This window comes from Neopelma chrysocephalum, unplaced genomic scaffold (assembly GCF_003984885.1).
Source record: "Neopelma chrysocephalum unplaced genomic scaffold, ASM398488v2 Primary Assembly neopelma1_331, whole genome shotgun sequence".
NCBI classification, from domain to species: Eukaryota; Metazoa; Chordata; class Aves; order Passeriformes; family Pipridae; genus Neopelma; species Neopelma chrysocephalum.
The window spans coordinates 91,694-107,931 of NW_020897994.1; the positions used below are offsets into that span (position 1 = coordinate 91,694).

The 16,238-nt window shown below is 36.4% G+C and overlaps 1 protein-coding gene across 7 annotated transcripts in view; it reads left to right on the forward strand.

Moving 5' to 3' along the window:
• Positions 1-16,238, forward strand: part of PCDH9 (protocadherin 9) — a 698,432-nt gene that overhangs the window by 43,423 nt on the left and 638,771 nt on the right. Inside the window, exon 3 of one of the 7 annotated variants that reach the window (XM_027705411.1) lies at positions 8,151-8,233. The exons of the other annotated variants lie outside the window; for them this stretch is intronic. Within the exon in view, the coding sequence (XP_027561212.1) occupies positions 8,151-8,207 (57 nt within the window). The 3' untranslated portion in view covers positions 8,208-8,233. Of the gene's footprint in view, positions 1-8,150; positions 8,234-16,238 lie in introns of those variants that run through there. 7 annotated transcript variants of the gene reach the window in all.

Sequence of the window (16,238 nt, forward strand, 5' to 3'; positions counted from 1 at the left end):
TATTCATTACTGACAGTAGATCAACCAACATTTATCTTTACCCCATTCTCCTCTGACATACTGTACTACCCAAAGGCCTGATTCAAATATAAACAAACTAGATCTACCAGCATTTCGAAGCAACCCATTAGGGGACAGTCATAACATTGTCAGTCTGTGAAGTTCTTTCTTGTTTGTCTGCAACACTAACCACATTGTCAGTGCTAAAGCAAGTGATATTAAGTATAAGATGATAATATGACCAATAATAATGCAAGATATAAGGTCCACTTCTTTCATCAGTGCAAAATCTGCTGAGTTAATAAACTGTGCCAAAGTAAATTTGGCTTTTCTTGTCCTTTCAAAAATATAAACAAATATAAACATAGGATACACAAGCTTATGAGGATAAAATTCTGCCAAAGATGTTTTCAGGTCTTTTGTAAGTCACTAACATTGCTGTGCCTGAACTATATAGCAAAGGATTACTTTAATGTTTGGTGTAGTTTAATTCTTGCTTTAATATTTGATAAATATAAATAAAAATCACTCAAAAGTGATTGTTTTGTGAGGTATCCCCTAATCTTAGTCTTTTATTTATTTTCACTTTGAGAGTTTTTTTGAAAGTCTTTTTTTTCTTTACATTCTTGTAATAAACCACTTATTGACAAGGTTTTACAGTTATGGCATAACTGGCAAAGTGACTAAACACGTAGGAGATTAGTAATCCCTATCTTACTTTTTCATCATATAGCCTTATGTTTAATAACCTTGTCTAGAACACACTTTTAAAATCTGTGTGGATGTATGTGCATGTATATAATTTAAGATAATATTTCAGTAAGATAATATATAAATATTTAATAATATTTAATTTAATACTTATGTAATTTAAGTAAGATAATTTGGTGTGGCTTACAGGTAAGTCTATTCAGGTAGGAAATTTACCTACCTTTTTGTTTCAGAAAAGCATTGCATAGGGTTTTTTACCTGTTCCCATAAAATTCTAGCTTGTGTCAATGAACTGCAGTTTTTGTTTGCAGGCATTATCTCTTGTCTTCTAAATAGTGAAGATTTGAAACCACTTCTTGTTATTGTTTTTATTTTCAAGATGAAGCAACATCTATCATGTTCCTATTGATAATAATAGAGATTTTGTGTATGATTGCTGTGGGAGTTGGCATACTGGTATAACACATCTATCTAGATGATCCAAACAGCATTCAGAAACCTCCCAGAGTGTGTTGGATCCATATTCGATCCAAATTACACAATGCAATCAGATAGTCATTACTAACTATACTGGAATCACTACCTTTGTGGAGCGTTGAGCTGATAAGTGTACAGAGAGCTAACATATCCTTGTAAATAAGCATTAGAATTACTACCTTGTGGATATTTTACATCCTTCTTAATATTTGTTTTCATTTCCAAGTTGTACAAAAATATTTCTGAGAGAGAATACTGCTGATAAAATGATCAGAAAAAATTACTGTGAAAATCCTGTAAATTCCTCTCCTTCTCTCAATGACTTTCGTGTCAGTGCCAGAAGGAAGTCAAAGATGGCTTTTCTAATTGCCAGCCCTATGAATACAATATCTGAAAATCCATGTTTCTGACTTTCCTATTTTAGCTTACCAATAAAATTCTGCAGTTCAGATTTAGAGAAATCATTTTGCTGATGTTGCATAGGATAAAACAGAAATTCAGCTTTTAAATGAGGAATGATTCTGATCATGGTAAAAATGTGGTATTTATTGTTAAAGGAGACTTTCACGACTCTCAGAATGGCTGGGAAGGTAGGTCCTTCTGAGAGAGAAGGACAAGAATTGGTCCAGCAATGACATTCCAGAGTTTCTTTTTTAAATACTCAGTGTAAAATACCTGACCTTAACCCTGCTGAAAAGAAGAAGATCCGCTCTAATTTCAGCAGGCTTTGAATGTTGGGCTGATTAAAGATTACAAAGCACTTACTTCTCAGTTCTTGTAAGTACATTTATGAGAGTTTCTAAGGTTCTGTTCAGTATGTACAATATGTACCATGATAATACCCTGCTGAGATAAGACACTTTGAACCTGTCCTCCATCATATGTATTCTGACTGTGCAGATGTGAGGTCTAGTTACCACCTGGTCTTGTCTTTTTCAACTTTAGAAACATATTCATTGTATTTTCAACTTAATTTATTTCAATTTCATTATTCTGTGAGAAAATACATTTTGAAATCGAAATCGGCTAATTAACACACAAGGTTTTCTTGTGCCCTTAAGGAGAGGAACTGTGAATTGAGTGTACAAGGAAGGTATGAAAGGCAAAAAGTCCTTATAAATAAACCTTTATGCTTCAAAAATAGTTTGATGGAATCAAATACTTCTTTGAAATAAATCTCAAATATACATTTGATACAACAATTTTTAATGGCTAGAGTCCATGGATGTCTTGAGACATCCCATTTCCCATTTCTTGGCAGTTTATAGCAACTGATACTGTGTAAGTCAAATCTATCAGAGGACACCTTTCTACAAATTTCTATGCTCTGCTATTGCAGAGCTCCCCAAGGGCTCTGGAGAGACACGAGGAGAGATGTTTAATATGGGCTTCATTTATTGAAGAAAACAGCACCTGCATTTAGTGGGAGGATCACAGAGACACAGTGAAACTCGGAGAAATCCCTCAGCTCTAGATTTGAAATCTCCCAAGCTTGCTTGTTCTTGTCTGTCATTGTGCACAGAACAGGATGACCACTGTTTGCCTCCCGAGCCACAGCTGCCGGTGGGGGATAAGCGAGAGGCCCAGTGCAGCAGAGGGGAGGGGAGGATGTTTACACAGACCCAGCCTTCCTGAAGTTTATGCAGTAGGAACTGCTATTAGAGATGTACAAAAATGTTAAAAGGGAGGATTTCTTGTCATCTAATGGGAAACTTTTTTAACCTCTGCCTTGCTGTTTTTCTGCCTTGCAGAGTGAGCAATTCTCCACCACCCTACAGCTCCACTGGATTTCTTTTAGCTGACGCTGAGCTGATCAGCTGGGCTGGCCCTGGGGAATCTGGTGAAGGGTTAAAACAGACCAGGTCTTTGGCCCAGTGGGCAGCTGGTGAGCTTTCTGCTCAGCATGGGCAGCTGAGGCTCATTGCTGCTTGGTTGCAGTCACTCCCACCTTCAGTAGTGTCACCAAACAGAGGTGTTTCTACATTGGTGTTCAGCCTGCTCTGAAAATACAAAAAAAACGAAAAAAAAGTCCCTGAGCCTTTCTGGAGCTCCCCTTCCTTCATCCCTGATGGTTGCTACAGATTTTGCAGGACTTGCCAGCATGCAGCCTTTGGACCTCATGCTGGAGTTTCCTGGAAGTGGAACACCTTTGAATGGACATCCCAGAAGTCTGGGTGGCACACACTGTCAATCTTCAGAAAGATATAATTTACTTTTCCTCAGCAACTGCAGTGGGCTCTTATCACCCCTCCTGGACACCTAGCAGCATAAATACACAACAAACCTGATTACTGTTGTGGGTGTGCAAGGAAGAGGGAAAACCCTGCATGTGATCTTGTGTATGCTTTGGCTGCACTTTAGCCTTTTGCTTCTTTGGATTACCGAACATTATGGGTATAAAATATTGTTGTTTTTTTTTTCTCTCATATGCTAATTTATATAAATATGTGAAACTGTACTTGGAGATTGGATCAGGTCGTAGACAATTACAGTGTTCAGGCTGGGGATCATCTCACTTAAACCTCATTGTCTACAACTGAAATATTGCACCTGAGCTGTGTATTTAGTTGTAAAGAAACAGAGAATAGGGTGTCACAAGCCATTTGGCATTTTCAACAGTATAAGATGGCCTACAATTCCTTCTTTTGCTCCACTGACTAAGCATACTAATGCTGTGACGGACTAATATTTCTTACAGGATCAGATTATTTGGATTTGATATATGTGATCAGAAGAGCTAGTTCAGTGTAACACGTTTATGTCATAACACTATCCCCCAGGATAATTGCTTTTACATAAAAAAGTTAAAAAATTGAGATTTTTTTTAAAAAAGGTGTCTGCAATCTAGAGTAGATATGTTATATGGAAATGTTTTCCTTTATAGCACACATGATGTTTAAAACTATGCTACAACAAACTGTTTTTATAACCAAGCATAAGGTTTTCCTCAAATTGAATCACTTTTTTTGTCTTTCTGTATATGTTTCTTTACAAGCATATTTGTTTCTTTCATACCCGATTGTGTATTTTATTTGCCTGTAGTTTCTACCTCTGTTTTATCTGCCAGTCTAATCTGTCTAACCTATTTTAGGCTTTTATAGCAGGCTTATCTCTTCAGTGTCTAGGCATTAAATGCTTCAATGCATTTCTGAAGACTTTCATTTTACTTAAATGCCTTTGAACACAGTTAGGAAGTGTTATTAATTAGAATCAGCAGCCCAGTAGAACTTCAGGTACTGATTAGATATTGCCCTTCCATAAATTCTTTATAACTTTCCTACAAACAGAACATTTTAGGTAACTCAGTAATTTGGAGATGGAGAAAACCATTTTACATGTTTTTGTCAACCTTTGCTGCATACATATTAGATATGACATGGTTAGATTATGCTTTTTTTGTAGAATGTAACCATAAATCTTGAAAGTAAAGTTCTGTTTTGCCAATTATTGTCATTAAATTCATAGGGTTTAATTAAGACAGTGAACTTTAAAAGCAGTCATCCAATGACAGTTTAACATTTTGTTTCCTTTCATGTTTGGTATGGTTTAAAGGGTTTATTTGTTTGTTATTTTTTATCTCTACTACCTCATAGCAGTAACTTGCCTAGGGTATTTTAAACTACATTTCCTTTTTCAAAACAGTATGACTGTACCTATACAAGTCCTGTAATTTTCAAGCTGAAAACTCAATAATAGGATGGTAAATATAGTGTCCAGCCTTTTATGTGAGCATGACAAATTGTTTAATGCATTTGGTATTGTAGCAGTATTCCTAGCACAAAGCCCAGTGAGCAAGAATTTAAATACTTTAAACTTCTCAGAAAATACCTTACTGTTTATTGAGAGCTAGGATATCACAGGGAACTAACAGAAGCTCTCTTTACTTCACTTGAAAGCAAAACTTGCTTTGCACTGCTACCGCAGTTAAAGCTACAGAGCTTGTACGTACCTGTGCCACCCCGGGGCTGTGTGAGCTGTGGGTGGTGTAACGCTGTAAGGCAGAGCTGCCCTGCCCATTATAATCTCACCACTTCAGCTACAGCTACATGCACATCCTGTCTCCAGAGGTTCAGTGTCTGAGTTGTTACTAGTGATCCTCCAGATGTAATCACACTTTGCTGGCCTTCTCATAAGATAAGGAATAGATAATGTTTTCTCCTGGTACTGGTTCAGATACAAGAAAAGAAGTAAAATATGAGAGACTTCAGTTACATACATAAATGCTTTCCTTGGCATTTTTTTTAATGTGATGGAAGTACTTGCAGGGCACTTCAACAGATCGTGTGCACTTAAGAAATGAATTGACATAGTGCTATAAACTCAGTGGGGAAAAAACAATATGTGCTAAATGGGAACTGCTTTAAGTCTGATTCCACGTTAATGGTTTTGAAGAATAACTCCTCTGTCTTTTGTGCTGTAAATTTTGAACTGCATTTTTTAACTTTGAAATGGTTACAATGGGAATGAAAATTGGTTGTTATATAGAGTAAATGTGTGGCTATTTATGAGACAAGGCTAAGACACATTTGTGTAACTCAAGCAATAATCTTTTATTTGCACCACGTTAATCTTTACACTAGAGCTCTATTCTGCATTGTGTATTTCTTTTCTAGTATGAGTGTTCAATATTGTTTCCACCAAATAATTCTGTGAAAACATGAACCTTCTTGCTACATTTGGACAACATTCCATTTATTATGATCCATTTTTATGACCTTTTTCTTTCAAATAGGCCCTATACTTCATGCACCTGTAAAGTCAGACAAAAGTGAGTATATTCAATGATTAAAATTGCAGCTAGTATAGTTTAGCCTCTTGACACAAGTTTAAAATGATCAAGTTTTTCACATTATTTTTTTTTCCCATTACTTAAGGTGCTGAATAAAGAATAAGTAGATGTGCATGAATCAATGTTACAGTAAGGGATATCCCCAGTGTTTAAACTGAAGCAAAGAAATCCTTCCTAACAGTAGCACTTAATGGTCTTGAAAATCATAGGATATTCATCCAACTATTTTTACTACAGAGAAATCAAGGAAGGAGCTTGTAAGACATTTAAACTTTGCTTAGATTTTGGCTCGAATTTCAGCACTAGCATTTATCAGAAATGGACCCCCAGTGTTTGTGGAGGCCAGATCAAATTATAGTAATTTGTAAACCCATATTTAAAATTGCATCTGTATAATACCTGAAATTAATTTATTAATCTTTAAGGAAAGTAACAGTGTACTTGATGAACACAACTCCTCAACAACATGCCAGTTCTAGAGATGGCTGTCTCCAGAAAGGTTTATCTCAGCAGGGTGATATCTGTACCTGAAAATAAAAGTATCATTGCCAGATATCACGTATATATAATGGAAACTGAATCTTAGATCTCAGAAATCTCCACATAACCTCTGCATGTCTACAGCTATCCCTGAAGTCATGATGCTGAATCCTAAAGAGCTAGGAAAGAAAGCAAGCCTTTGTCAGAAGTAGAGCCTTTGCTATTCTTCAGGAAGGAAGCTTTTGTTCATCTCAGTGCAGTGAGTTGCAGCTCAGCAGAACTATTTTACTTTGGCTGACATTGGACTGCAGCTGAGATACTGATACCTTTTCAATGGATCTTTGAGGAACAAAATGAACGGTTGAGACAGGGCAAATATTTTTATGAGGTCCTCAGGGAAGTAGGATTCATGGAAAAAAAGGAATGATGATCATAAATTCACGCAGTAATCTGACATTCAGAGTTCACCTGAAATCTGAACTTTAAACTAAAGGACATACAGGTCACAGTTGGTACATGTAGTGTCATGACCACAGTATGTTTCTTCTTTCCTCATTACTTCCAGTAGAGCATACGATGTACACAGCAATCTAAGTGAATCATAGCTCCTTAGAGAGTCAGATTCCTGCGAAATAGACACTCTTCTCTTAAATCATATTAGAGTGAGTTCTTCTGCTGGTAGACCACCAACTCTACACTGTCATTTATCCACAGAGACTTATATGAACGAGTGATCTGGAAGTCTGAACTGGGTATCATCCCATAGTATAACACTGTGGGTGCTTCCAGTTGTGTTGTTTGACAGTGGAGCATCTGTTACTTCTTCTGATGCTCAGAATACATGCTAATGCCCAAAGGAAAGCTATTTGTGTCAATGTGTACATTTACTGTATTTTTTATCTAGACATACATTTCTGATAAAATTAAACTTCATAGCTACACTTTAAGAACGAATGGAAATTAGCTAGCTATGTGAAAAGAAAATATTGTCACAATATATAAACTGTAAACTTAGAAATACCTGACACATTTTCAGAAGAATACAGTTGTATATATATCTTGAACATGTGAAAACTTCTCTCTACTGAAGAGTGGTGTTGACTGATGAAAGGAATGTAATACAGTTTGGGACAAATGAATCCTCTGGGGGTGAAAATTATCTGTGTAATTGGTAATAAAGTTTTCTTTAAACTGATTGCTTTATTTAGTCAGTTTAGTAAAGCAAGTCTTTATTGTGCAAATTGCATATAAGTTGTTTTTTCTGCCCTTTTTTATTGCACAGAGATTTCTCTTGCGTTTGGGGTTTTTTGGGGTTTTTTTGTTTGGTTGGTTTGTTGGGGTTTTTTTACACCAGAAAAGACTTTCTCTAAAGAAAAAGAAAAGAAGATTAATTCTCCATTTAACCTGTTTCACCATAGTAGAGTAGTTTCTCGTCTTGAACTTTTAGTTCAGATTGAAAGAGTAAACCTTCTTCATTTAAGAAAGCCATTTCAATTTTTAAAATGTATAATGTAAAAAATAGTTTTACAGCTCAATCCACATCCATCTAAGCATTGCAGGGATGATTTACTTCCAGTGTGGATGAAATTCCTTATATTGTAATGGCAAATATGTTAGAAAGATATGCGTTTATTGCCCTGTTCTTTGTCCACAGCATGTGACTTACACAAATATTTTCTCCTGATCTCTTCAGATATGCCTCAGTGTTGATGACAGGTCTAAGCATCCCATCCAAAACATGGGTTGTTAGCCTCTCCATTCTGACTACTTAGCTTCTGGGCATCACAGTCCTTGTAAACAGACGTTTGCAAATTTTGAGATGAAGGAGACTGAGAAAGATTCCCTCTCCTCTTTGTGTAATAAGTACCAAAGATGCCTAGTAACAGGATGTTTTCTCTCTCTGTAGGCGTTGCTGAGCACTGGTGTAATAGATTCTTGATTACTTATGAAAAAGGGAACTTTCATCCTCTTTGTTTTGTGGTTTTCTTTCTTTAAAAATTGTTCAAAATACAGGTTTTTGGGTTTGATGATGCGAAGAATATATTGCATTTTCAAAGGAGTCTCATTGAAACACTACAACTTTCTGATGTCAATCAGTTTAAAAAGTTGTAGCCAGTTTTCTGTTTATCTTGTACAACATATAGAAGGAACAAGTCATAGCATCATTCCTACTGCCACACCTACATCCAGCCCACAATCCACATAACTCTTTAGCATGAAGAATTTAGCTCATGGGTGAAAAGCAGTAGCTGTTCGGCTCCTGCTGTCTCTCTCAGACATTCTCCAGATAATGTAGTATCTCGCAGTTGACATCATCCTGAATATGTGCCTCGGATGGATATTTATTTTTAAAGCCATAGTTTCCTGTACAGTCTGCTCCCTCCTGGATGCAGCTCAGTACCAATGAAGGCAATTTATCATTCTTTAGACTGATTTCACAAGATGGCATGGGTTGGCTGCTATGAATTCAAAAATGCTGCAGTGTCTGCAAATACGAGCACCTGGAAGTGATGGTCTTGCAGTGATGTCATGCCTGGTAAATTAGGATTTCTAGAATTCTCCAAAGCACACTCATCTTCCAGTCCTGTACCCAGAAGCCTAAGCCTCCAAAGGCAGTACTGAATCAACAGCTGCATTTCCTACACAGTGGACCCAGTGGCATCATGCCATTGCAGCTCAGTGAATGAGAGATTGCATCTACTGTTCTGGATTGTCAACTGTGAGGTACCCCCTTCCTGAGAGGGAAAGACTGTCATCCTATAAAATGCCAGGTTCTCTTTGTCCCCGTTCAAGCTAGAAAGGAGGGAGCATGATGGTGACAAAGATGACTTAAAATCTGACAAGATCTGTTATCCTCAGTGGTTGATAAAGAGAAGAGAATATATGCTGTTATGTGACTAACAATGGCTATGAAAGATCTGAAAGATCCTTCTCCACAGATTTTCCTGCTATCAACAGGAATTAGAAATGGTTGCTCACAGTGCTTTTCCTTATACTGCAGCAAAACCATCACGTGTTTTGTTTCCCAACAATTTTGGCTTATATCAAATGTGAAGCTGGCTCACAAACAGCTTGTAAAAGAGAGAAAAGTGAGACTTAGCTCCAGCCTGAACACTCTTGCATTAACTTGACATGAGTATGATGGTATTTCAACTTGACATTGACATGAACATTTCAATGGCTGGACAGTAAACTCTGTGAAAAAGCTGTTGTCTAACTAGTCTCGGACAGGGCAGCCTCTTTATAGCAATTAAAGTAAAAATTAACCTTTCTGAATCTGTTTCTGTTTGAGGGGCCAAAATAAGGATTGAAAGCAAGGATTAATTTCTCAGCAACAATCTCTTTGCTTTTCAAATTAAAACAAAACTCAAACAGGATTTTATGAGAGGTATTTAGATGCATGTGAAAACATAAATATTTTAATTGTCCTCATTAGGCTCTGCTTCCAGGTATGAACACAAACAGGTCTTACATGTGGAAACAAACCTTTCCTAAACTTTGGAAAATTCAAAGCAAAATAAAGAAAAAACCCACAGAGAAAATAATAATTTTTAGAATAGGACAAAGATGGTATGTTTTTTTTAGGAATAGACTTTGACAAGAGCTGGCTGCCTCATTATGCTTGGTATTTTTTGGCACACAGTTTGAATATAGTACTCTTTCTGAGTACACTGCATAAAAACATAGCTTTGATATAGCTTAGGATGTCTATTCTGTGGTTGTATATTTCTCAGTTTTGCATTAGTTGCCATTGTGTTTTTTTCTAAAATGTACATGGGACTCTTTTAATCTCTCCCTGCTTTTTCCTGTTCTTTGTTTTCTTCCCTTTGGTTATAAGCATTTTATATCAGCCTTCTGAATCTGTTTTACTATACTAGAGCAGCGCCAAAAAGTGATATCATCTGGAAGTAGAGGCATTATGTATTGAAATGATTCCTAAATCATATATTCCATGTTAAGAATATTCTGGGGGAATAAAATTTATGTCATGGCTTTTAACTAATGTACAAAAGACTTGCTCTGTCAGACTGTAAGTGATATCCACAGTGAGAGCCCATCATACTTAGTTTATCGGTTTGCAGTCCTTCCAGTTATATTTTTTTCATCTGAATGTTTATCAGTTGCTGTACATTTACCCAGTTATTTAGGTTTTGGTAATCTTATATCTGAATGTATGATCTTAAACCATTTATTAATCTGAAGATTAATTTGCTTTTAAAGAGTATTTTTTTTCCTGATCAGCATCAAGAAAACCTTATTCCTTGCTGCTTTAGATGAATGGAAATTCTTCCAGTTTGTATGTGATGGTGAATTAGGACTTCTGCCAGTTCCCTTGATTGTATTAGAGAAATTCCAGACAGCTAGAAAGTAGTAGCTCCTTAATGCATGGTTAGTATTGTAAGTCTCCTATTGATGCTGCATTAATAGCTGTCATCAGAAGTCTTATTTAAAAATGTTGATCAGCAGTGCTATGTCTAATGGCAGTCTCCTTGTGAACAGGCTTCAGAGAGAGGTGAAAAAGGATAGACGATTGTTTTAGACATTTGTCCTTTATTTAGAGGAAAAGAGGGGTGAAACTGTCACTTTAAATAATAGTTTTCTACTTCAGGAGATAGTTTGTTGGTTATTCTCTCTTCTTGTAATGCCAAAGTTGATTTTTGTGTACCGAAGACAATAAATGTAATGCGGGAGCCTGATACATATTCATAATTTTGTTCTAAGGCTAAAGTGCTTTCCTTGTAAATTCATCTAGCTACAGATATTGTGAGCACCAAAAGCAATTACTTCACGCGATCAGTTTGCTCTAAAAGAGAATACCATTAAAATCCTTGTTCTATATTTATTGTTCTAACAGGGAACAAGAAGAACATTCTGCTGAGACACCAGTGCAAGAACCAAAATTAGGATGCTTTTATTCAATTATATTTGACAAAACTGGACACCGTTTTTTTCAATGTGTAATGTAGTAAATTTATGTACCTATCAAAAACAATTCATAAAACTCTCCAGTGGTAAATTGTACTAAAGTGGGAACGCTAGGCAAATTTAGAAAAAGAACAGCATGCTTTCCATTTGCAAAGAAGGACGTGAGAGTCAGGACAGAATGCTAATTTTTCAAATAGGTGTTTCTATTCTCTGGTTTTTTACTATATAACACCTAGAAGCAATAATCCATTGACTTGGTTCAGTACAGAGTTCAAAGAGATGTTTCCTGCCCCTGACACTTATATATAACATAGAATTAAATTCTGTATAAAATCAGAGGGATAGTGGAAAACAGAAAAAAAAGTAAGGAGTTATTTTATGGTAAAGGACACTTATAAGTGAAAATTTAAAAAAGAAGAATGGATTAGCTTGCTAAATGGGTAGCTGGGAGACATTTCACCAAGCTTCATACACATATAAAGAGGTATTTGTTTGAAAGTGAGTAGAAGACTGAAGCTGGGCTCACAGGCTTATCAGGGACAGAGGTAAAACTCTCAGAATGAGAGAAAAATGATGGAAAGGTGAAAGGTCAGCAGTGGATTTTCTTGAACATTAAAAAAAAATTAATTCTATGGCAAAGTAAATAATACAGAGGAGACAGTCTTCAAAAGGAGCATTAAGCAAGGAATATGATGAAACTATCATACCAAGTCAATTACCTTTTCATAAGTACTTTTTATGACTGATAGTGTGTCAAAATGGCAGTTGTTGAAACAAGGGGGGACATGAATATGTGACGTTGGGAAAGCTATGTGTTAAGTTTTTTTAATATACTTTGGGACATCCAATATATAGATGCGAGCCTGGAACTGTCCTAATTCATGTTGCTACCTACACTAATAACAGTAGTCACTGATTCACTTTGCAGCCAATGGACACAGGCACCTCTAAAACACCATCAGGCAAAACCAGGCAAGCAAAGTAAGTGACATGAATCACTTTTTTTTTTCAGGTAGTCCTGGGCTTTTTGCAATTCCAGGCAGTTTAGGGGCTACCCCAACTTGTAACATAAACACCTTGTCATAACATTATGCGAGATAAATCTTACCAATAGTTGGATGGTGAATGTAGATTTTACTGCACCACTGCCAAAAGGTTACACTCTATGTTAAAATCTTCTTGTGCAGATGCTGTAAAATATAACCCTTTATATAGTCATGTATCTTTCTGTGCATGCATCATGAATCTCACTTGGCGACATCTGCAGCAGGAGCCTTCTGGACCAGAGGCAGAAGCTTTATGAGGAGAACCACAAAGAGCTTTTAAAATGTTTTTCAGTGGACTGAATTTTGTCCCAAGATGTTCACAGACCTTGTTTCTTCTCCATTTAATGATATAAATTTCAGGAACTGTTTTTCTGTTTAATATAGGTAACGTGAACTGCTGCAAAACAAATTCCATTAAATATATTTGTATACCATATCAGAAGAAAAATACAATTAAAATTACATATTTACAATGAAAAAATATAGAAAGAAAATTATTTTTAAATTAATTTAACTGATTTTTTAATGAGTACTGCCAGTTTAGAACTGCTCTATACAGATTTAATATCTGAAGTCATCTTTTTTACAAAACAAAATGCTCTAAACAGTCTGAGTGTCTTTGAATGACTAGTTGCACCTGAAGAAGAATTTAATGCATGTGGAAAGAATATATTTCAAAGGATATCCAAGGAGAAATCCCTATTTTTTACACAGATTTTCAGATTTCATTCTTTTCTCCCTCAAGTCAAAAAAGATTTGCTCAGATAAATTAGAATTTTCATATATAATTTTTTTAATTGTTTTTAAAATTACCCTCAGGACAAAGTAGTTTCCTATGCAGCATTGGACTTAGGTGCTCACTTACTGCTTTGTAAGAAAAGAGACTGTGTTACCTGGATCTGTCTCACGAGGAAGGACTCTCCAGGGGCTGAGCTACATGGTGGTAAGGAACAGATGTGCCATCTTCGTGGTATCAGAACTGTGATTAGAAGCTGATGTTGCCCTTACCACTGCATTACCTCAGAACGATAGTAGTTTGAATTTAACTGCCATTGCTGTCTTCTATGAAATAGGAAGTTGTCCTTTCCTCTGAGCTGGCAAACATGCTGGATTAAGTGACTTGGCCAAGATGACATAAGAATTGTGTAGTTATAATAGAAAATGAACACATGCCTCCTTTAAGCATATTCAGTTGCTTATCAAATCAGATCATTAGAAACCTATCCTCTCCCCAGCCCCCACCGTCTCATTTTATTTGATTTTCATTAGGACAGGTGTCTCACTAGTGTGCATAGAGAAGATTTGAACTCTGCTGAAGTTGGGGTTATATGTCACATAATTGCTAGAACCCTGAAGCAAAGATATAATTTATTAAATTGGTTAATTTAGGGAGAAAGTTTCTACTTGGTATGATATCTGTGAAAAAAAGTCTTGCCTAACTACCAAGGAAAAAGAGGAACCTAAAGTACAAGGCCACCACACTGGCAACCCTTACAGTTAATCCAGCGGGGAGCAGACATCTTCATCTTTTTGTCATGGTTCTTCTTGCTATTTAAAGTTCTCAGCTGGTTTTGTATGTCAGTTTTAAAAACATGATTTCAAATCCTGGTTTGGCCTCTATTTCTATCAAATCTTCCCTTCAAACACATTACCATCTCAGCATGCTCTCTGCCTGCAAACCCATTACAAGGTCTCCTTCACATGGTAGGATGCACTGCAAACGATCTATTCCCTCATTGGTCCATGTACACAAGGGCTTTTGTTCCTGCAAATGCTTTTTGGTTTTTAAGCGAATTCTTGTCAGTGTGAAGAGAGTCTGCCTGTGTCAAGATGGAAATAAAAAGTAGATTTGATTCTGTATGTTCCTATGAAGTAGATAATTTAAAGTTTGGCTTCTGTTCATTAGCAGTACTGGCCATCCATTGGTATTCCAGATATATTTTGGACATTAACCATCTTTGTTGCTTTAGTTACATTTGTACTAATGAAAATTCCTGTAAAACTTACGCAGCAAAACCCACCACTAGTAAATTTTAAGATAGGGAAGTTTTCTGTTCACTGTTTTTAATAAATGAGAAATTAAAAGAAATGAGGTCTTCTCTGTGAAGATACTGTAGTGCAAGTAGGATAGTTACAATGAGCTATTGCAGCCATTGTCAAAAGCCCTTTAAAATAAGATTAGATCATTTCATTGTTGTACCATTTTCAGTTGGTGAATTGTAACTTTGTTTTATGAATGCTATTTAATATTCGAATTTCACTGTAACTTGCAGTAGACAAGTAATAGTTGTGATGATTTAAGATTAGAAGTATTTGGATAAATATGGACGATAGTTGTAATAGATCTGAATTGTTGCCTGAGATTACATAACCTGATTTATCATTGCACTGGAGAATTGCAGATAACAGTTTACAATATATTTTCATATGTAGTCTTGTCATTGTTTCCTTTAGTAAATTCTCCTCCTTTGTATAGCAGAAAAAAAGAGTTTATTTTTTCCTAAGGACATCTAAGATTTATGGAAAATAGTTATTTTCTATGTAGAAGAACTGATATTATTTGCTCATTCGCTTTGATACAGGGACGGACAGTTATGCTCTTCATGTACTTATTTATATTTAATGCATCTAGTTTCTCCTTTATGCTCTGGAGTCGCTAGAGTAACTGCATTTGTGAAAATTTGCAGTTAATTTAATTTCCATTTGCCAAGTTAATAAAACCGCTCTAAAAAAATTGCATCTTTGTCAACCTACCCTAATGATGATGGTGACCAGATAGGTCATATCTCTGCTTCCGGAATTAGAGGGAGACATAAAAGGGTTCTGGTAGGAAAGTCTACTTTGTGCATAAATGTTTTTTGTGTAAGTATTTTTGCATTGATTTCCCAACCAACTTTTCCGAACTTTTCTATTAAAATTTAATGTCTTTTTTTAACAAATACTTTGTTTCAGTAGTCATGAGCCAGATAGTTATTTTCTGTGCTCAAAGCAGCAGTCTGCTTGACATAGGAGGTCCCTTTTTCTGAATGCTCGATCACAGAGAGCACTGCAGACAAACAAACACATTGCCCATGCTGCTGGGCATAAAGTGGAGCAAAGGCAAGGTTGCACCTTCTTTTTTTCCTTATTCATGCAGGCCTGTAGCCTTTTTGTCAAGGGCACTGGAGTCCATCCAAATTTATTTTCTGATGAAGACTCCTGCTGACTGAAATCTAGGTCAGAACCTTGTGACCTTACTTAACATGCATTCTTTACATGCCTCAGCAGCAGCATTGTTTGATGCTGCATTGTGAGCTTGTATATCGGCTGCTGAGAGGCACATGGCACTGAACAGTTTTGGCTGTGCCTGAAACTGTTTTTACAAACCTTTCTTACACAAGAGCTTGAGAGTTAATGCACTGCCTATTTAAAAATATCATATTCCTCCAGGAGTGCTGACTTATTTCAGTAGTGATCCAGCAGTGTCTCCTAGAAGAGGAAAATAGCTTTCTGAAGTTACAGCAGAGGTCCTGCTTCTGGCAATGGACAGCAGTGAGTGTCCAAGGAATGGCTTAACAGCATGGAGATCACAGAGGTGACCTTCCGAGGTGGGGGGTTATTTGTCTCTTACTGCTCCATTCACAGCAGTTAGTAAGCAGTTAGTACAGGTAGGAATCAGATCTCCTTCGTTTGATAGCAGGGGCAGAGGGAGCTAATGTGAAGTAGTGGGAAGTAGAACATGAATCAAGTAGGAGAAATATAGCTTGAGTATCAGAGAAACTCGTGCGCACGGAGCTCCGCGCCTGGCCGGTGGCCCTGAACACGCCATG